The sequence below is a fragment of the Diplotaxodon limnothrissa genome, linkage group LG7 (assembly GCF_057381915.1).
Source record: "Diplotaxodon limnothrissa isolate DT_005_m linkage group LG7, D_limnothrissa_male_GT1.1, whole genome shotgun sequence".
Classification (NCBI taxonomy): domain Eukaryota; kingdom Metazoa; phylum Chordata; class Actinopteri; order Cichliformes; family Cichlidae; genus Diplotaxodon; species Diplotaxodon limnothrissa.
The window spans coordinates 56,339,234-56,361,862 of record NC_140602.1 but is presented as its reverse complement, the minus strand read 5'-3'; the positions used below and the strand labels follow the sequence as shown (position 1 = coordinate 56,361,862).

General features: G+C 40.5%; 1 protein-coding gene across 1 annotated transcript in view; it reads right to left on the bottom strand.

Moving 5' to 3' along the window:
* Positions 1-398: 398 nt before the first annotated feature.
* The window catches only part of homer1 (homer scaffold protein 1), a 29,627-nt gene continuing 7,396 nt past the window's right edge, over positions 399-22,629 (bottom strand). Inside the window, exons 2-9 of the mRNA XM_085359997.1 lie at positions 15,162-15,318; positions 12,581-12,712; positions 12,399-12,491; positions 4,763-4,905; positions 3,894-4,053; positions 3,690-3,800; positions 3,490-3,570; positions 399-1,933 (exon numbers count right to left, since the gene is read on the bottom strand). Of these exons, the coding sequence (XP_085216123.1) occupies positions 1,745-1,933; positions 3,490-3,570; positions 3,690-3,800; positions 3,894-4,053; positions 4,763-4,905; positions 12,399-12,491; positions 12,581-12,712; positions 15,162-15,318 (1,066 nt within the window). The 3' untranslated portion in view covers positions 399-1,744. The remainder of the gene's footprint in view (positions 1,934-3,489; positions 3,571-3,689; positions 3,801-3,893; positions 4,054-4,762; positions 4,906-12,398; positions 12,492-12,580; positions 12,713-15,161; positions 15,319-22,629) is intronic.

Here is a 22,629-nt window from a genome sequence, read left to right as displayed (position 1 = left end):
TGCATGTCTGTACCTGAGGTTTTGCTTCAGCTGCTGCCAGAGCTGCACTTTGCTTGGCCTGCCAGTACCTGATGAGTCCTTCAGTTTGACAGGTCCATTCAAAACACCATTAGAACATTGTGGGAACGTTTCCTGCTAGTTGAGATGCAAAATCAAAATCAAAAACATTCATGGATTTAAATGCTTCAGGTTGACGTGCTGAATGCCTGGAAAAGTGACGGTATGCTGGTACTTAAATAGTCCAAAGAACAAGCTTTGAAATAGGACGCAAGTTAAAACTTAAACCAGGCAAGTCTAACTGCAGTCAGGTTTATTTAAACCAGGTTTATGACAGCAGGGCTGGTTTACTGTGCAGTATGCTCATTAAAACACAGCTGCAGCATTTTCATTTGGTTTTCTTTTATTAAAAACTCAAAATTACAATTTGTGTCTGTAAGCATGTGGTTAAATCAGTATTTCAAAGTCTTATTCAAATGTTTCTTTTTTCCCTTTACAGCACAAAAATCCATCCAAGTGTCCCGAATGTACCCGCGCTAACAACAAGCCCTTAAATAGTGTTCTTCAGGTGTACACGCTGAATCGTATTCCTCTCATTTTTGGCAATAGTAAATCCCACCAAATAAAAAGTACCGCTACTTAGCTACCATTGATGCATGTCTGTACCAAAGGCAACATCAGCAAAAATTCAGATCTGTACAGGAAAACATTATTTGGCAAAAGAAAAAAAAAACTGCAGTCAACCCGCCGCATTTTCCTTTTTCCTTCGATAAACAGCTCAAAAATATTGCCAGGTTTCAACATCTTGACACTCACGTACCACATGATAAAAAAAGATTAAGTGAAAATGAGATGTAAATAAAGATACTTTGATTTTGTACAACTTCCATCATAATAATAATCATCATTGTCACAAATTTCAGTAATAAATTAACAAAAAAAAGGATTCAATCATTGCACTTCATGTCGCAACAGAAACAAAGAGGGGAAATGAAACATCTGACTCACTCACACACACATGAACAAGTGCACTATGAATCCGTTATATCCTTAAAAAAAAAGCATATAGAAAGAAAGAAAAGACGTTTGAGTAAAATCCCACCTCGATGTCTTAAACGTATCCGAGAGGAGTAAAATTACCTGAAAGTGAGAGTGGAAAATGTTTTTGTAAACCCTCTGGTGCTGCCCTTTTGTATTGCTCATATATTTCAGAAGAATATTTCACGATAGATACCGACGTCCTCCGGATCCTCTTTGTGTCGAGTCCCCACAACAAATAACCGAATGGATCTCAGAGTTTATTTGGCTGATGGCGACGTGGGTTTTAATAAAGATTTGTGCCTGGAAAAAAAGTCGGAAAGAGGAAAAAAAAGAGAAAAAAAAACAAGAACAATCGCAGACTCTGAGTGACTGCATTTGAACGCACCAAAGCAACGTTTAAAAGAAAAAAGCGAATTTCGCCTTTAATGTTTCCGTAGAGCGAGGAAAGCTTCTGTGGATTTGTCCAGAGTGGAGCGGAGGGGAAGGCTTCACATGGCGGTTTGTAAACGATCTGAGCGTGGATGTGTGTTAAAGTATAAAGTCGTGTGTAAACCTTTACACGCGTGTGGGAGGAAAAAAACAAAAAAAAGAGAATTCAAGTTGTCAGTGAGCAGGTGAGTGCCGACATGCGGTAAAAGTCTCGGCGCTGGCTGCTGTGTTGGTGGAGGTGGTTGGAGGTGGTGGCACAGTCTTCGTCTCTCTCCGTCTAGCTGCCCTCCAGCAGCTTGGCCAGTGCGTCCCGCAGCTCGTTCAGCTCAAAGATTTTGCTGTCCAGCAGCTCCAGCAGGGAGCGCAGGCTTTTGCGAAAGGCTTCCTGCTCCAGCTGGCTGCTCTCCAGACGCTGCTCCAGATCAGTCAGGTGGGCCTCCAGCGTCTGGTTTCTCACCTCCGTCTCCTGATAGAAACGACACACAACGCTTTTTAAAAACGCACATTTTTAGCTTCATATTTGTAATTTGGGACTCCACTGAAAATCCTTGTTTAGTTTAAACAAGCCCTTTATGAAGCCTTCGTGACCCATTCGCATTTTTTTTTGTCTTTGCTGGTTAGCAGCACTGGTAATATTTTTTAACTCGGGCTTCAACCAATGCAGTATGGACGTTTTATTAATGAACTTCATGTTGGATTTTCTAAAAATGTTGGATGCCCTTCCTGACACAAGCCTCCCCTTTTATCGGGTACTAGGAGTACACTGGCCACAGATACGCAGTCCATTACATTATACAGATTGATCATATTTAACATCAAAGCCTTCTTTGAGCAGTCTTGAAGGAACGGGGTCTACAAACAGAGGAAGTACTTACTGAAGTTACCTCGGATCAATCAGAAAGAAAGAGCTTAAATAAATATCAGTAGTTTTGAAAGTTTCTGTACATAATAATACATCTGTGGGGTGGCTATAAATAATTGTTTTCTCCAATGGTTAAAATTTCATTTGTGAAGACATTCATGAAGTCATTAAGGTTAAAGGAATATATCGCTACAGTGCTGAAGAGAAACCAAAGGTTGTTCTTATTTCCTTCAATCAGTGAGGGATAATAAGACGTTCTAGCTTCACAGAGGGCCGTTTTATAGAGCAACAAACTTTCGAGTTATCTGCTTTTATGTCACATGTTTGTGACATGGACTGGAGTATGTCTGATTAGAGGCTTTCTTCCTCAGAGGAGCTACAGTATCCAGAATCATACACAGTGAGGCTGTAACACTAAACAGGTAATGGCATTATCACTTGTGGCCAGATAATGCCATTAAGCGGCACCAAAAGACAACACCACCACCCACACAGCCAAGGGGCTTGCAGACGTAGAGTTGCAACTGCCTGTATCAAAAAACCTGTCAATCACTGTGGCCACACCCCTAACTCCAACATCTGGATGCACTGCAAATTAATCTCTACCAGGCTATAAGCATTCTTTCTAATGCTGTAAAGTTAGCCATGATACTTTATGAGGACTGACTTAAGTGGCCAATGGAGGAAGTGCAGTTTTTGGCACTTCTGTGCGCCAGTTGGTTAAAAAATACGGTTTTGTAAAAAGATAGCAACCGCCAAAAGACGCTGAAATACTGGTCCACAATCCATGTTTTACATATACGGTGAATTTTTGAAATATTTATACTAAATACAGTCTGAAACAAGCTCCTCCTTCGTTAAAAGTTCACTTCACCCCTCACCTGGTTTCCAAAGACAGAATCACATTTGTAACTGTTTTATTAACATCTGTTACTGTGTGGTCAAGCAGTTTTCACAAAAATTAATATAATGCACAAATTGATTGATTTTATTATATTTGTTGATGTTATTATGAGGAAAAGACAAGTCTGCAACCCATCTGGCACCACTTCCTGGACTTGGGATGGTCATAGATGGAGTCCTTTTTTTGCTCTTTCTTACTCACTATTTACAGACTGCATTAATCTTTATGCAACACATGATCATTGAGCAATACTCACCTGTAGCCTCTGTGTGAGGGAATCTCTTTGGGACCTAAACTCATTGGCACTCTCCACCTCTGCTTTAAGTCTCTCCAACTCCTGCAAGCATGATCAGAAAGAGTGTACAGCTCAGAACAGATGGTAAACGCACCAATCAAAGTCCAGGCATGCAAAATCCACGACTTCAACCCAGTAGGACGAACAAGCACTCCTTGTACCTCCTCTTTAGCCTTCAAAGCCAACTCCAACTCTTCTATTGTTCGGTTGAGTTCAGTCTTTTGAGATTTAATCCCCGTCGTTTGGCCGCTCACGCACTCCAGCTCCGTCACCTGCAATCCAAAAAGGAAAAGAAAAAGCATTCAGACGTGGTAAAATGGGATCACGCAGTGAGTACTTTCCTGTGTGCAGGGACAGAGTGATACCCGTTTGTGTAGCCTCTCAGCTTCTTCCTGATAGGCTGCCAGCTGCTGCTTCCACTGTTTGACATTGGCTGTAGATTCAAGAAGAGCCGCCGTCAGTTTGGCATTGTTCCCCTTCAGCGCCGCAAGCTCTGCCTCCCAGTGCTTATTAATGCTGGATGAACTGAAAATGGACAAAGGAGGAAAGGGAATAACTGGAAAAAGGTGAAAAACGCCCTTCAGAATGTTCTTAAGCCCACAGTGACTTTCAACAGCATTTGGTGTAATTATTACTATACACGAGGTGTGTACATGCGTGCTTATTTTCAGCTTCGTGTTATTCTAAAAGGAAATCTATGAGAGAAAAGATGGTGGCTGTCCCGTCCCAAAGAGCCAATCAAAGGCTGGACCAGGACTGTGCGCTGATGTACAAGTGCAGTATTTCTCAGCTTGCTGTGACCATAATACAAATTAACAAGGCATCTGTGGAGTGCTCCGGTGGGATGAGCAAAGATGCTGATCATGTGGGAATTTCAGGCAAAAACAGCTAAATGTAATAAAATAATAATAATAATTCTTTGACAGCTGATTCTGTTTGGTTACCATGAAAATTCATCTTCTTTCATTTACACAGAGGCTTCAAAAATAAAGAATAAATCTTCCCACTCAAGTGTGCGTGTTGTGAAAAAAGGTGCCCTACAAAACCAACAGAATATTTCTCTCTGTGCACCCTAGAGCTGACCACCATGAATAATTCTTTGTGTTTCAGGCTTCCAGACTGTTTAATATGAATGAAGACCCAGCTGAACTAAAATAAAGTGCTGAAAAGTGATGTTACACGCTACTAAACAAGAAGTGCGACTGTTTCTGCGATCCAGTGAACTTTGGTTTACCTGTGTGAGAAGGGCAGTGCATTCTGGGAAGGCTCTGCTCTGGCTTCGGGGTGCTGAGGTGTATCTGGTGTAACTCTGTCATTGTCTGTACCGTTGATGCTCTCTGAGGTCAAAGGTGACTGCAGATCACCTGGGGCTGACTCCTGATTTGGCACATTTGTGAAAGTGAAAGAAACAAAAGAAAACAAACAAAAAAAATGTCACTTCAACACTTTGAGAAATTGATGCTGAGAGTTAAGACTGAAAGAGTGACACCACACACATCTGTAAGCTAAATAAGAAGCTACGACAAGTTAGCTTAGCTTAGGGGGCGGAAGGTGATGGAAACAGGAAGGGGGATACAAAGACGCCAGTTTGTGTCAACACTCGGGGAAGACTCGGAAAAGGTGCTGTCAGATCTGAGACAACAAAGTAATTTTTCTTCCATTTGTCTTTACCTTCTTTATAACAGGTTTGTTGACTGACAACACATTCCTTTTTACGGTGCCACCCTGAGGACGAATCGTTTGGGAGAGCAAAAGGAGGCAAAACAGGCCACACAAGGTGTTAGCTTAGTGGCTACAGCAGCATAACGTGGACATGATGCCGAGAACAACACAAAAAAGCAAAACACGGCAAACACAGCAGCGATTTCCACAGTTAGGGCTCTCCAAGTAGAATGGTAGCATTTAAATATTAGCAAATACAATGTGTAATATCTCAAGAAAGAAACTTCTCATTCACCTCATAGAGATACCTAAGAATTGATAGCTTTGCATGATTCACAATAATACTTAATCATCTTATCTTATACAGACCCTTTGTGCAGCCCCTAAGTTCACCCTGTGTCAAAAAAAGGTGTTTGTGCACCCTTTTAGTCAACTATCTTCTGATTGGCTGCCCCTTGTAAGCAGGTTTAAACAGTAGATGCTCTGTGCCCACAGCTCACACAGGTGACCATATTAGAGATATATACTTTAAAACAGCAGTCTTTAGCAGATTCAGATCTGAGTCTAAGTCTAAGTCTTCTTCTTATAGTGTTTTGAGTTTGGATGAGGAGGTACGTGTCAAGTTTAACATTTCATTGTAAAGCACGGTGATCAGCCCTATATTGGTTGGACTAAGTTGTAGGAGAGTTTCTAATAGTGTAGGCCCTGGTAGAGGGCTTGAGTCTGAAATCTGGGAACGAATAACGTGCCTGGCTTGCAAGTATCTGAAAAAGTGTGATGGTGGTAGACTGTATTAAAATGTACCATCTTAAGAAAAAACAAGCTCACTTTGACTTCGACGACAACACGTCTCAAAGAAAGTTGTGATGGGCACAAAAAACTACTGCAAAAATTAAGGGTACTCAAAAGAAACAGCTGGAGGAACATGTTGTAACAAATTAATTTACTAGTAACAGTAATGTGACTGAGTACAAAGAGATCCTCTTAGAGAGGCCACTTTCACTTCGTTCTTGAGTTATTGTATTCACAAACTGACAAAGTGAAGTAGGTTTACAGATCTCAAAAAGCAACACTTCACACCACAATCTAAAGAAACTCAGGTTTTCTGGACCCCAACTAACCACGGTGCGAGCCATTATCCACAAATGGAGAAAACTTCGAACAGTAGTGAACCTTTCCAAGGTTCCAGTCTACCAAAGTTTCCTCTGAAAGCGCACTGACAACTCATCCAGGAGAACAACCTCTAAAAATCTGCAGGCCTCACTTGCCTCAGTTTAGGTCAGTATTCATGAGTTAAGTATTCAATTCAATTCAATTCAATTTTATTTATATAGCGCCAAATCACAACAAAAGTCGCCTCAAGGCGCTTCATAGATACAGAGAAAAACCCAACAATCATATGACCCCCTATGAGCAAGCACTTTGGCGACAGTGGGAAGGAAAAACTCCCTTTTAACAGGAAGAAACCTCCAGCAGAACCAGGCTCAGGGAGGGGCGGGGCCATCTGCTGCAACCGGTTGGGGTGAGAGAAGGAAGACAGGATAAAGACATGCTGTGGAAGAGAGACAGAGGTTAATAACAGATATGATTGAATGCAGAGAGGTCTGTTAATACATAGTGAGCGAGAAAGGTGACTGGAAAGGAAAAACTCAATGCATCATGGGAATCCCCCGGCAGCCTACGTCTATTGCAGCATAACTAAGGGAGGATTCAGGGTCACCTGGTCCAGCCCTAACTATATGCTTTAGCAAAAAGGAAAGTTTTAAGCCTAATCTTGAAAGTAGAGATAGTGTCTGTCTCCTGAATCCAAACTGGAAGCTGGTTCCACAGAAGAGGGGCCTGAAAACTGAAGGCTCTCCCTCCCATTCTACTTTTAAATACTCTAGGAACAACAAGTAGGCCTGCAGAGCGAGAGCAAAGTGCTCTAATAGGGTGATATGGTACTACAAGGTCATTAGAGCTCTGGGTAGCTCCCCAACTGGGTCTAGACTGGGTCTAGAGAGTATTTTAAATTCAGGGAATTTAAAATAGAAAGTAGCTCGTCCACAGAAGGACTGGTAGCTCCCCTTACGATAAGGGTTCAGATCGCGCGAACAGGTGTGAAATGTGTGTGTTTAGTTAGTTAGTTTGTTTGCTTGTTTAAATCAATTTTAAATCATGCTTTTTATTTGTTTTTGTTTCTAATGTCTCTGTAAAGCACTTTGAATCACCTTGTTGTTGAATTGTGCTATACAAATAAATTTGCCTTGCCTTGCCTTAAGATAAGATGGGGCCTGATTATTTAAGACCTTGTATGTGAGGAGCAGGATTTTGAATTCAATTCTGGATTTAACAGGAAGCCAATGAAGGGAAGCCAAAACAGGAGAAATATGCTCTCTCTTTCTAGTCCCTGTCAGTACTCTTGCTGCAGCATTTTGGATTAGCTGAAGGCTTTTCAGTGAGTTTTTTGGACATCCTGATAATAATGAATTACAGTAGTCCAGCCTGGAAGTAATAAATGCATGAACTAGTTTTTCAGCGTCACTCTGAGACAGGATATTTCTAATTTTAGAGATGTTGCGCAAATGGAAGAACGCAGTCTTACATATTTGTTTAATATGTGCGTTGAAGGACATATCCTGGTCAAAAATGACTCCAAGGTTCCTCACCGCGTTACTGGAGGCCAAGGTAATGCCATCCAGAGTAAGAATCTGGTTAGATACCATATTTCTAAGATTTTCAGGGCCGAGTACAATAACCTCAGTTTTTTCTGAATTAAGAAGCAGAAAGTTAGCGGCCATCCAGGTCTTTATGTCTTTAAGACATTCCTGCAGTTTAACTAATTGGGGTGTGTTATCTGGCTTCATGGACAGATAGAGCTGCGTGTCATCAGCATAGCAGTGAAAATGTATGCTATGTCTTCTAATGATACTGCCTAAGGGAAGCATATATAATGTAAACAGAATTGGTCCTAGCACTGAACCCTGTGGAACTCCATAATTAACCTCAGTGTGTGAAGAGGACTCTCCATTTACATGAACAAATTGGAGTCTATTAGATAGATGTGATACAAACCACTGCAGTGCAGTACCTGTAATACCTACAGCATGTTCTAATCGCTCTAATAGAATATTATGGTCAACAGTATCAAACGCTGCACTAAGGTCTAGCAGGACAAGCACAGAGATGAGTCCACTGTCAGAGGCCAGAAGAAGATCATTTGTAACCTTCACTAAAGCTGTTTCTGTGCTGTGATGAGCTCTGAAACCTGACTGAAACTCTTCAAATAAACCATTCCTCTGCAGATGATCTGTTAGCTGTTTGACAACTACTCTTTCAAGGATGTTTGATATGAAAGGAAGTAGAGCAGGGCGATATGGCCAAAAATATTTATCACGATATATATTTGAAAATTTGCGATAACGATATAACCGACGATATAATTGATGCGAGACAAAATACAACTCCACAACATTACTAGCGCAAAAAGACAACCTTCCATTTATTTTCACTTAAACAAGAAGCTGGTTTTTATGTACATTAAAGCTTTATAAAAATGTAACAGTGCAAATGCAAATTCCTTGCTGAAAGTTTAACCAAAAGGCATTTCCAGTAGAAATGGGCTGACACATCCTGAGCATAACCATGTATAATATCCACTGAAGTTAAAAAGAGGTGCTTTGCAACATTAAACTGCAGTGTGCAGTACGTATTTTTCGGACCATAAGGTGCACAGGATTATAAGGCACATTAAGCGAAACAAAGCAGTCAGATAAATCAAACTTTATTAAACTCATTCTTCTTGCTTCCTCCACTTCTGTACCATTGATTCATTAATGTTGAATTCTCTGGCAGCTGCTCTATTCCCATGTTGTTGCAGTATATTAATGACTAACCTCGTATTGTGGATGGATTATCTCAGTTGTTCTCCTGACTGAAGTTTGGTCCGTTTACAGCATCCTGCCATGCGATTGCATTTGTCTCTAACCATGAAGAACCTTCACGTTAACTTTTATAAGTGGAAAAGTGTTAGTGTTCGTCCTCCAGCTTCACTGTTTATGTTATGCTAACATAGCTGTGTCGCTAGCGATCACGTAGCACATCATTATATACCAGCTAGCCCAACTTCAGTAACCCTACAAACGTCACTGCTGTTTAGTTTCCTGTCTTCATTTATGTTGGAAGTGATAGCAGAGCTGTACGTTTGATTTTTTTCAGAAATCTCTGTCAGAACATGCAATATCATGCTTAGGTAACTAGCGAAACTAGCGAGCTAACTTCCGCTAGCTTCCTGGTAACTTCTAACTCCGTTAAATGTAATAACTTTTGTTTTCATGGATGCCTGGAAGTTAAACTTTATAGTTACACCTGGTAAAGCAGCAATGCTGATCGTTTTATTAAAGATGAAAGAATTTAGACAGTTTTTAACTCTAAGTGATGCTGCAGTGTTGTTTGACCTGAAGCATACGGAGTTTAGGACCCAGATTACTCCCAGATTTAAGAGCATCTTAGTCCGACAAATACGACAATAACGACGGCCCGCTTGCATGTTCTGCAAAAAAATGTGCTTTGTTGTGTATCTGACGGACAAACACCAAACCAGTTCCACATCACGGAAGTTGCACCATTTTTACAAACCAATTCTGGTTCATCTGTTTCACTCAACAATCGGCCATGTGCGTATGAAAACAAAGGCACTGCGCATGCGCGTTTTACTCCCATTCTATCGCGATATTTCATTTTCCTATCGTTGCCTAACATTATACCGGTATTACCGTGAACGGTATAATATGGCCCAGCCCTAAAAGGAAGGTTGGAGATTGGCCTATAATTAGCTAAGACTGCTGGGTCTAGAGATGGCTTTTTGAGTAAAGGTTTAACTACAGCTAGCTTGAATGCCTGTGGTACATAGCCGATCATTAGAGATAGGTTGATCATATTTAAGATCGAAGAATTAATTAATGGCAGGACTTCTTTGAGCAGTTTTGTAGGAATGGGGTCTAAAAGACACGTTGATGGTTTGGAGGAAGTAATTATTGAAGTTAACTCAGAAAGATCAATTGGAGAAAAAGAGTCTAACTTAACATCAATGGTACTTAGAGTAGCTGTAGATAATATTACATCTGTGGGATGATTACTGGTAATTTTTTCTCTAATGATAAAAATTTTATTTGTGAAGAAGTTCATGAAGTCATTACTCGTTAACGTTAAAGGGATGGTTGGCTCACAAGAGCTCTGACTTTTTGTCAGCCTGGCTACAGTGCTGAAGAGAAACCTGGGGTTGTTCTTATTTTCTTCAATCAGTGATGAATAGTAAGATGTTCTGGCTTTGCGGAGGGCTTTCTTATAAAGCAGCAAACTATTTCTCCAGGCTAAATGATGATCCTCTAAATTTGTGACACGCCATTTCTTCTCCAGATTACGAGTCATCTGCTTTAGGCTACGTGTTTGAGAATTATACCACAGAGTCAGGTACTTCTGATTAGAGACCTTAGTTTTCACAGGAGCTACAGTATCCAGAGTCGTACATAGTGAGGAGGTGAAATTATTAACAAGATAATCGACCTCTGTAGAGTAGCGTTCAGATAGCTGCTCTGCTCTATGTTGGTACAGGGCATTGAAGATGATAACAGTGGGTGGATTATATTCTTAAACTTAGTTACAGCGCTTTCAGAAAGACATCTACTTTGATAAAGTCTACTCTCCACTGCTGTGTAATCAATTATTGTAAATGTAAATGTTATCAGGAAATGATCAGACAGGAGAGGGTTTTCAGAAAACACTGTTAAATGTTCAGTTTCTGTGCCATATGTTAACACAAGATCTAGAGTGTGATTAAAGTGGTGGGTGGGTTCTTTTACATTTTGAGAGAAACCAATTGAGTCTAATAACAGACTAAATGCCATGTTGAGGCTGTCATTCTTAGCATCTACATGGATGTTAAAATCACCCACAATAATTATTTTATCTGAGCTCAGAACTAAATTAGATATAAAGTCTGAGAAATCAGACAGAAGCTCTGTGTAAGGCCCAGGTGGACGATAGATGATAACAAGTAAGACTGATTTCTGAGTTTCACAGCTGGGGTGAAACTCAGAAACCAGTCACATTTTTCCATTACTGTAGTTGTTGATGACAATCTTTTTGGGGTTTTTTTTTTAAACAGTCTCTGTCTGTATAAGACAGAGACTGGCAAAAATGGCATCCACTGAGAAAACCACTGCTGACCAAAAGAACACAAGAGCTCATCTCACATTTGCAACAAACATCTTGGGACTTTTGTAAAAATATTCTGTGGACTGATGAGACAAAAGTTGAACTTGATGGTAGGTTTGAGTCCCGTTACATCTGCTGTAAAACTCACGACATTTCATAAAAAGATCATACCAACTGTCAAACATGGTGGTGGTAGTGTGATAGTCTGGGGCTTCTTTGCTGCTTTAGGACCTGGGACGCCAAAACGTATGGAACAACAATTTCTAATGTCTACTGAGAAAATCATGAAGGAGAATTTTCATTTTCAATTTACAATCTGAAACAAACCAGCAAGTCCACCTCAAATGAAGGTTTTCTTTCAGTATCCAGCTCAAAATCCAAATTTAAATCTGATTAAAATGCTTTGGCATGACCTTGAACAGGCTAAGAAGAAAAACAAAAACCAATGGAGCTACATTAATACAATGTTTCAAAGAAGAGTGGGCTAAAATTCCTCCACAGTCACGTGAAAGACTCATTGCCAGTTATTGCTGCCAGGAGTGGCACAAGTTATTCCATTGAGGGGGCAGGTATGTGTGGATACCTCTTTTCTCTTGGTAAATAAAATCATCATTTAAAAACTGCAGTTTGTATTTACTCGTGTTAGCTTTGTCTATATTCTCTAATATTTCAGTTCCCAGATGGTTACAAACTGTCGTTAACAGAAGAGAAGATGCTACATAGTGACAAACACGGCCCTGTTCCAACTTCTTTGAGATGTGTTTCTGCTGTCAAAAATCAACATGAGCCAGCATTTTTCTTAAAATTGCAGATTTTTTCAGTTTAAACACTCATGTTATATAATGAAGGAAATATGGGATTATAAGATTTGCAAATTCTTGCATTGTGTTTTTACACTTTGCACAGTGTCTCAACAGTTGGGTTTGTATTACAACAAGTTGCCAGCACTTCTGCATCACCTGTGGTGGTGGTACTAGGTCTGAGGCAGCGGTAGTGTTTTTAATGTCTGTTACCTGAGAGGGCGTGCTGGTGAGCTCCATCTTCTCCTGAGACTTCTCCTTGGCTAACCGTGCCGCCTCCTTGAACTCTGCAAACTTCTCTGCAAACTGAAGTAACAGAAACAACTGATACTACAGCACGGCTGGCAACTGAGCAGCAAGCTCTGGTTTCTGATAGGGCATCGGCAGTTTCTCACCTTAACCAGGTGGCTCTCTGATGAGAAGCCGAGGCCGTAGACAGTGTTGGCTCGGCTGTCCGCCCACTGGCCAAACTTTTGCGATGTCTTGGTGAACGTCATGTTGGGGGTGATGGTGCTGTTTATAATGGCCTGTTGGGGACAAGTTGCACATGACAGAACGTCATAATCAAATGTACACATGAACAGCTTATTCAAGACAAAGAGAGTTTAGAGCTAAAGAAAAGAAATCACTGTCAGCTCAAGGTCAGCATGCTTGCTTTTCTTGAGCTTTATGCAGTTGGAAATGACTCCATCAGACTGTCAAAACCTGATCGAAGTGCACAAGCCTGGTGGTCAGGGATGGCCGCACGCAGACCAAAAGAGTGACATGAGCCCACTACAGCAGGAGGGGTCCGGGGCAGTGTGGAGTGGCCTACCATCATGGGGCAGAAGCCATGTGTACCCTCCAATGTGTTGTGACCACTACTTTGTAAGTGCACATGAACAAACAGAGGAAAACAGGATGGACACTGAATTTAAAGAGCGGTTCTGTGAGGAGGTGCATGGGTATCTCCGTCTGTACATGTGGTCTTTAAAACAATATAAAAACAATAAAATTTGCACTAGTTCTTGGATGGAATCTGCCCAAGTAGTGGAGTAAGTAAGGCTGGATCATTCTAGACTGCTCATGGTTCATGGGAATTTTTAGATTTAAAAAAAGTAACTTTTATGAGTGCAGTTTTGTATTGATTTTTCTTTTTTTTTTGACTCCTTCACCAAACACCCAAGATAAACCTCCAAAAAAAGTCTGACCTGGTAGAAAAAACTGCTGATTTACCAAATATATATGTATGTTTCTCATTAGTTATACACTTACAGTAACACATAACAGTGGTTTCTAAAAGTTAACAGAAGGGAAGAGCAGAAACAAACATTCATGGTTTTCAAAATAAGCATTTGAACACAGCGGGTAGGCAAATGTCAACAATTTGCAAGTGGCTGTTTTTAGCTTGTGATATCAATTTCATGAACCACTTGGGGGCAGCAGAAACTACTGACATAAAATCTACTTTTTAATTGATCTTGCAAACAGTTGCCCATTTACACAATCAGCAGCAGTGAGGGAGAAACATTATGAGTAATTATGACTGTGTTTGTTGAGCTGTTAAAAGCTCAGCAGCTAGCAGCTGGAGCAGGTTGCATGTCGGACAGTTTTTTTCCTGTTGTTGAAAACATCTGCCTGCTTTTGCTGCTGCTGAGTAAACCAAAATAGTCGTGGTTCAGGGGGTTGGGAAGCTCATCTTGTAACCGGAAGGTTGCCGGTTCGATCTTGGTCATTGTATCCTTGGGCAAGACACTTCACCTACCGCCTACTGGTGATGGCCAGAGGGGCCGATGGCGCGATATGGCAGCCTCGCTTCTGTCAGTCTGTCCCAGGGCAGCTGTGGCTACAACTGTAGCTTGCCTCCACCAGTGTGTGAACGTGAGAGTGAATGAATCGTGGAATTGTAAAGCACTTTGAGGGTCTCGAAAAGCGCTATATAAATGCAATTATTATTATTAAATGTGCAACCAAGAAGCCAAAAAATGGATGAACTCACTATAAAGTTTTGAAAACTCTTATTATTAACAAACAGGTTATAACCACTTTTTGTGTATTTCTAGGATCCATGGGTGTACTAACATGTCAAACATGTCAAAAGTTTGCTCCCTCTGGAACTTTGCAAGTAACACCAGTCATTGTGTGTCTCTGCTGAGAATCCTTCTTGTTGTCTGTATAATAATGTCCTCCAAGCACCAGCCCACCCGACTGCTGCTATTTCCAGCACAGCACAGCTAACTTGCTGGTTCAACAACAGCACTGCTAGTCACCCATAGAGACTCTTGCATAACTATGCTAACTCCACCCCTGCACCTATCTCAAGACTAAAATAATCACTGCCACATAGATATGACGGGCCTGAGTTCAACTTCACTGCTCTAGGAGAGAGGCCCGGCTGAGGCACAGCAGTCACAAAGAATATGCACTGATGGAAAACCAGTGTTTCCAATTATTTATATGAATATATTTATATACAATTAAAACTTCAATTCAATTCAGTTTTATTTACATAGCCTCAAATCACAACACCAATCGCCTTAAGGTGCCTTACACTGTAAGGTAAAGACATGAAAAGTTATACAGAGAAAGCCCCAATAATCAAATTGCCCTGTATCAGTAAGCACTTGGCAGTGAGAAGGAAAAACTCCCTTTCAACAGGATGAAACCTCCAGCAGAGCCGGGTTCAGGGAAGGCCATCTTCACTGACTGGTTGAGGGTGAGGGAGACGGGACAAAAGACACGCTGCGGAAGAGTGCTTTACTTCCACTTTGGTGAAATCCAAAAAATTATTCTTGGGTGGTGGAATGTGTGGTGGACGAAAGCATTTCTACGATAAAAATACGTAATTGTTTGATAGCTGAACAAGTAATGTTACTATAGCAAAGCACGTAAAAGAAGTTCGATGAAATCAAAAGGATGTAGATAAACATGTAAACATAGGTTAAAACTGCAATCCTGTACCAGGTCGGGTTAAGAACTGGCTTTACTTGTACACACCTTGGATCCATCCAGACTGATGATTCGATATACATTCCTGGTGCTATCGAAGAAGTACGACACTGTGACGGCATGTTTACTCGTGGGAACCCAGTTCTTCTTGGTGTTCGGGTCTATCTGGAAGACGTGGGCCCGCGTACTGAAGATGGGCTGCTCTCTGCACAGAGAGAGGAAGAAACAGATGAGGATGTTTAAAAGTTTCAGATTAGGATGGCTTAAAGATGTGAACGATTCAATTAAACAGTAGTTTGGAAGAGGAAAAACAAGAGAAATACAGTCCGGATCAAAAGTTTAAGACCACTTGAAAAATGGCAAAAAAAATCATATTTTGCATGTTTAGATTGTAACAAGGTTCCAAGTAGAACTTCAACATGCAACAAGAAGAAATGGGACTGACACAAAAAATTTTTGAGCATGCAATTTATTGAAAACAACGCTTAAACTGAAAAAACTGATCAAAAGTTTAGGACCACACCTCCAAAATAAACCTGTAAACTCCCACAAAACAGAAATCACAGTTCCAAACATGAACTCAGTAATGAGTAGCTCCACCTTTATTGTTGATCACTCAAAATTCGTTGTGGCGTGCTTGATGCAAGCGTTTCCATGATGTGAGTGGGAACATTTCTCCAAGTGGTGAAGACGGCTGCACGAAGGGCATCTACTGCGTGGAACTGTTGTCCATTTTTGTAAATGCCCCTTGCCATCCATCCCCAAAGGTTCTCACTTGGATTTGCATCAGGGGAACATGTAGGATGATCCAAAAGAGTGATGTTATTCTCCTGGAAGAAGTCTCTTGACCTGCAGGCATTGTGTACTGTTGAAAAACCCAAGTCATTACCACACAGGCGAGGGCCCTCAGTCATGAGGGACACTCTTTGCAACATCTGGACATAGCCAGCGGCCGTTCGACGCTCCTGCACCTCCTGAAGCTCCATGGTTCCGTTGAAGGAAAAAGCACCCCAGAACATTATGGTGCCCCCTCCACTGTGGTGCATAGAAAACATCTCAGGTTGGATCTGTTTGTCATGTCAGTAACGTTGGAAACCATCAGGACCATCAAGGTCAAATATTTTCCTCATCAGAGAACAGAACTTTCTTCTGCCTTTCAATGTCCCATGTTTGGTACTCTGAAAGTGCAAAGTCCAAGCGGTCAGTTCTGCAGCGTTCAAGGAGATGAGGCCTTTGAAGACATTTTTTGTTTTTGAAGCCTTCCAGTCTCAGAAGCTGTCTGATGGTTATGGGCCTGCAGTCAGCACCAGTAATGGCCTTAATTTAGGTCGAGGATCGTCCAGTGTCTTGATGGACCGTCAATTGGATCCCCCAGCTCAGTACTGGTGAAATTTTGGGGGGTTTTTCCACTTGACTTTTTTGTTTCATAACCCTCAGGATCATTAAAGAAATTTCAAATAACTGTCTTACTGCGTCCCACCTCATCAGCGATGGCGCACTGCAAGAGATCCTGCTTTTGCAGTTCAACAACCCGACCACATTCAAAAAGGGAAAGTTGCAAAACATGCAAAATATTTTTTTTTGCCATGTTTCACGTGGTCTTAAACTTTTGATCGGGTTTGTATTTGGTCCTTAAAAAGTGTCAAAAATCCTAGTTTACTTTTCTCCCAAAGTGCCCTAGATCAGGAAAAAACAGTCAGACAGCAATGAAAAATATCTGAGACCAACACTGGTTGTGTACTGGTTGTGTACCTCTGTTCACTGACTGAAAGGAGTCCCTCCTGAATGATGGAGCTCTTCACTCTGCCTCTATCGGAGAGCACACAGACCCTTTGGAGGAAGCTAATTTCTGACAACTCATTCTTTCAGTCGCTTCCCAAAAGGTCACAGCCTAATACTGCACAAACCATCATTTAAAAAAAGGTGGTATAAAGCTGAAAGCAGACCTCCTTTGTCCACTGTGATAATGAGCTTTCATCCGTTATCCCCTAATATTCAGAGCAAACAGCAGCACAACAAAGACAAAAGAACAAAAAAAGACTTTTAAATATGTTGGCTTCTCTGCTCACCTGGTGTATTAGTCAGAAAACACTGTCCATGTGGGAGAAAGATTGCGAACAGATTTTTTTTTTTAAGCTATCTGATTACAGAATATTTACTATGAATATTATTAATAAAATACTAAAGAGGTGGTTTTACCTCCATGGACCAACTGGCAGGACATCAATTTTGACTTTTTATCCCCTGCTGCTTGTGTCATATCACAGGTCTTGGTGTAATTTCTTTATTTCATTCGGAACTGTTTACGAGCAGTAGCAGGAAATCCCATATTTGTCTCCATTACTATGGACTGCTCATCCGGATAAAAGGTTAATCCACATGTGGAGAACAGGCCCCTGTGTGTTCACAAGTTAATGTGACCCCATTCAAAAGCGGCATAAATGTCAGTTCCAAATTGTATCCGTCTACAGAGACATTTTGTAATCATCTGGTAGATACTGAGATATCTCACGGGATAATCCTAAACAATGATTTTTAAACAATGTTTTTCTCTAGTGGTCCACCCAGCTGTAGTGACTAAAGTGGTGCACCAACCTACCAACACTGCCAAAGCTAAAGCATACATGTAAACGGAAATATCCAACTCTGTCCTGTACTGCCACAGAAAGGAAGTCTCAAACAACATAATGAATCAGAAGACGCCATTTCTCATCCCCGCACATCCATAATTCACAGACCTACTCTGTTGTTGAACTAGCAGATGCTGAACAATGGACGAAGAAAAAAAGCCAGCAGCCATTCACACTGAGAGCAAGTGCGTAAGTGTGTCTACCGGCAAAGGTGAACATAATACAACTTATGCAATCAGCCACAATGTAGGGATTTAGATTACATTAATGTAACTGGAACAGTGGAATGCATGGGCATTTGACTGTGATATCAGTTGCATTATATATCAAGATAATCTGACACAGACCCAAACTGATGTAGACAAAATCATTAAGACATCTGCCAGTACAAAAATGTTCTAGAAAGCACATAAAAATGAAAGACCTTCAAAGATTTTGTAAAAATTAATAAAAAATATGGAAACGTTGAAAGCCATAATGCAGCATCCTTCATGTCATATTTCAGTCAAAGTCTGTGTGCCAAATCCTGCCCTTTGCAAAATTTAGTCCAGCTTAGATTTAACACTTTAATTAATCTGTGGTCTGCACAGCAATATGTGCTTATCCACACACCAACCCAGACAAGCCATAGCTAGCAAGACTTTTAGGCTTGCTTGACTAAATGGAGATTTGGATGACTGGTTGAGGCCTTGGACCTAAGATGTACACAGAAGATTAGGTGCAGCATGCATTTCACATTAGATAAATGCAGGTCCTTTAACTGCATGTATCTAGCCTCCGAGGCAGTTCTCTTTTAAATTAAGCTTGACACCCCCTTTTAAGATGAATCATTACGAGGTATACTTCACTTTTGCACTTTGCACATAACATCAAAATGTGAACAGCATTTCAAGTAAAGACTTAGTAGAAATTATAGAAGAGAAAAATGTTTTTCTTCTGTACAAATGAAACATGTTTTAGTCTCAGGGACCAGAAAATGATTTGTGCAGTCAACCACTATAACTGCGCTTGACTGTGGAGGCATCTTTTATTGTCCTTCTGAAACCTACTGTCTCTTTTTGAGTGTGTCGTTGATAAAAAATCAGACTGGAATTAAGCTTTTTTTTTAAGCAGCAAAAGAAGCAGAGACAAGTTAATTCTTCTTAAATAATAGAGGTAAACAATACAGCGGAGTATACACAGAAACCAAAAAACGCACATCTCTACATGACCAGGATGATCGGACGACCTCAGGACCCATCGGCAGCAAAGCTCTACAGCAAGCAAAAGCTGGTGATGCTGCTGAGCAACTTGTCGGAGATAGAAGGGATTAGACTTGTTAGAAAAACAGGCTTATCATTGGACTATCACGATCATGTGGGTCCAGATACTGAAGGAATCTTGGTATGCTTCCATATCCGTTCGTTAGGTGCAGATGTGGAGCTGATTGCTGCTGTTTGGCTGTCACTTTCATTTTAAGTGCCTCTTTCACACCAGCAGCACCCATCGCAGCCACAGCTCCACCTGACAAGCCAGAGTGACTTCTGACAGGAAAACTGACATGGTGTTATATTTTTGTTACTTTTTATGTGCAAGTGTGTGCAGGCTGGTCCTAACCAGCGGGGTGCACACTGAGATGAGGTGAACAAATGAAGCCAAAGGTGACCTGGAAGCACCTGTGCCAACATACAGAGATCAGCAGATACTGGATGACTTCCAAACATTGCTATGGATGAAAAGCTCCCAGGGTCTTGGATTAAAAACAAGCTTTGACTGTTCTGGTTGCAACTGGTCACAGTGATGAAGGAAATCCACAGGAAATAAAGAGCAGATATATTTAGAATATTTAAGGGACAGACATAAAGATGGAGACTGTACTCAACCTTGCAAAAATAACAAAAACATTTAATGTGAAAGCACAATTCCAGACTTTTATCTAGAAATACAATCTCAGCTTTTCTTAAAATAGATTTTCAACTCCAATCTGAAAATTATGACTGTTCTCGAAATGATCAACAGCTGGGACACTACGCGCAGACCAACTAATGCTGCTACAGCTAACAAAAGGTAAAGCTGACAGTGACATCTATATTTGTATTTATTTATTTATTGTCATTGTCAAGAACAATGAAATTGCGTTTGGGGCTTCCATACAACCCCAAAAAAAGAAGAAAATAATAAATACCCCTTAAAACCCAAGTGTACATATTTAACCCAGTGTGACTCCAATGCAATAAGACAATCCTTAGCAATAATGTTCGTAGAAATTCAGACAAAGACCTGAGAAACATGACAAAATACAACAATGCAACCCATTCAATATTATTGTACTGTGAGATATGATATCAGATATGATAGTTATCTATTTAAGAAAGAGGGGGGGGGGGGGGGGGGGGGGGCAGGAGGGGGAAGAGAATAAAGATATGATGCTTTGGTTACTGTATCTGAAACAGATAGTGTCATATCAACATGCAAAATGGGTATTACTTCCAGCGCGTACTGGATTAAGTCAGGGTTGACAGAGATCGACTTTCACGCTCTGGGCTACCAGACAAAACCAGACATGGTCCTGAGAGGACTGCAGCTTCAGTCTAGTTACAATTAGTCAAAAAGCTGCTCAAGTTAGACAACAGATCTAAATGCAGCTAGTAACTCTGTGTGTAGCTCAGTACTATAACAAGCTCTTTATTTCAACATGACTCCTTTAATGCAGTTCTGGTTCTGAGATGTCTATCTGCCAGGCTTTTAGGGAAAGTAGATATGATTCCTTGTCTGGCAGCTAAGTGTTCCATGACTCCTCTGAGCCCAGCTATTGTTCCCATCTCTGGGAATATCCTGTCACATCTCACTGTGTTAATTAAGATAGCAGAGCAGAGGCTTATTTAAACACTGACACAGTTAATGATGTAACGATGTGTACATGGGAGTCACACCGGCTTCATCAGCTCATGCAAGCTGGAAGTAAAGAACCATATAAATACACTAAAGGACATAAACTCATTAGAAGCGCTTACTGGATGAAAGTAAAGCTCTAGGAGAGACTGAATGCAACAGCACTCTTTGCTTTGGAGGTTACGTGCGAGTCAGAGTTCACAATAAAGACTTCCTCTGACATGATTTGGTTACAGCAGCTCTAACCTGATATCTACCAGGAGATGTTATCAATGAGATATTATGCAAAACAAGCAAGGTTTCGGACAAGATAATTAGAACAGCACAAACTGGCTCATGAATTTTTTTTAACTATTGTGAGCTGTTTTTTAAAGCTGTGTCAAGGCAAGCCAATTAAGCTAACATCACCTCTGACTGACTTTCTAATGTTTCAACTGGTGATGCAATATTTGGTTTGGCTATTGCGCCGATCCTGACTCAAAAACCTAGATCAGATGCTCCTGACAGATCAATTTAGTTTCATGTTGTTTGCAGCAAACTGGTGCACAGCTAATATACCAAGGAGGAAGGCAATGTGATTGTAAAGACAAGTGCAAATAAATAAGACAAATAAAACAGATCAAGCTGGATCAGTGCATCCCTAGTTTCATATAACAACAATAATCTGTGTAACAAAAAAGAAAATATTCACAAATATTTGCAGCTGCACTTCAAGCAATAGCACTGTGGCTGCCAACACAGATAATGTTTAGTACCAGCAGGATGCTAATTACACACTTTCAAAATAATTCACTGGTGATAAACTGTATCAGTGACATTCCCCTGTATTAAACTAAAATACAGAAAGATATCCTGAAACTATGATGGACTCTGTTAATCTAACTTGTAAGTAGCTACTCAGTTGAATGAATTGAGTAATCTGACAAATGTTATCCCATTTCTTTTAATGATTTTAAGGCAAATATATAGTCAAGTGGTTTTAAAATAGTTCTATAAGCCAATAGAAAAATGTGTAAGGTAACTATTGGAACTAGAGCACATAAAGGTATTATTCAGTTCAATCTCAACTCTTTTGTGCTTGGTTTTAAAGCCATAGTGTAAAGACTCTCACCGCTAGATCAAATGAATTCTGTTTTTTTAACTCTTCCCAATTTAAGCACATAATCCTAGCTAATGTGGCTGCTGTAAAACAAACACATAAAAAAGAAAGGTAAAGCTATTCAGACTGAAAATGAATTGAATGCAAAGCTAAAATGAATTTAAAAGCCATATATAATCAACGTTTGATTAATTCTTAAACAAGAATAAAAGGCATTGCTGGTCACTGTGTCAATGTCTCAATTAGCTGTGGCTTTTCAGGAGCTTGAAGTGGGTGCAGGTCATTAGTCTGACAGTGTGGCCTAGATCAAACTCTGCCCCGGTGCAGTGTGTCTCCATGAGAGCGTGGCGATTGTTAGCCCATAATCCCTTTTCACAATGAAACCTAGCGTTCGAGTCTCAATGACATGTACTTGCACGTGAATCTGAGTGCAGATGTCGTCAGATCAGCAGAAACATTCACAGCAGCAGAAGACACACACGAGCGCTGGTGTTTTCAATGGTGGCAAACAAAGATGTGGACTGTTTGTGACCGAAACAATGCTCAGATTAGTTTCCAATGACAAAGACTCTATTAGGACATGTCACAGTCACTCAGGACACTGAGGTTTGTTGATACCTGCCACATTTAATGACGTCTGGGGACTGATGCGAAACAATTTCCTTAATCGGTCACATATTTGGGATGCAACTAACGTTAACTTGAAGTGTCAACTAATCTGATTAATCTTAATAACTTCACCACTTCATCTGGCTATAAATAAAGTATCTATGAATATAACAAACAAACAGAACTATTCACATCTAAGAGCTTAAATCCAGCAAACTTCATTTTTTCTTGCCAATTGTTTTTGCACTAATACATAGTATGTGTAATTTAGTTTACAGCAAAAATAGTGCAAAAGAGTCATTATTAA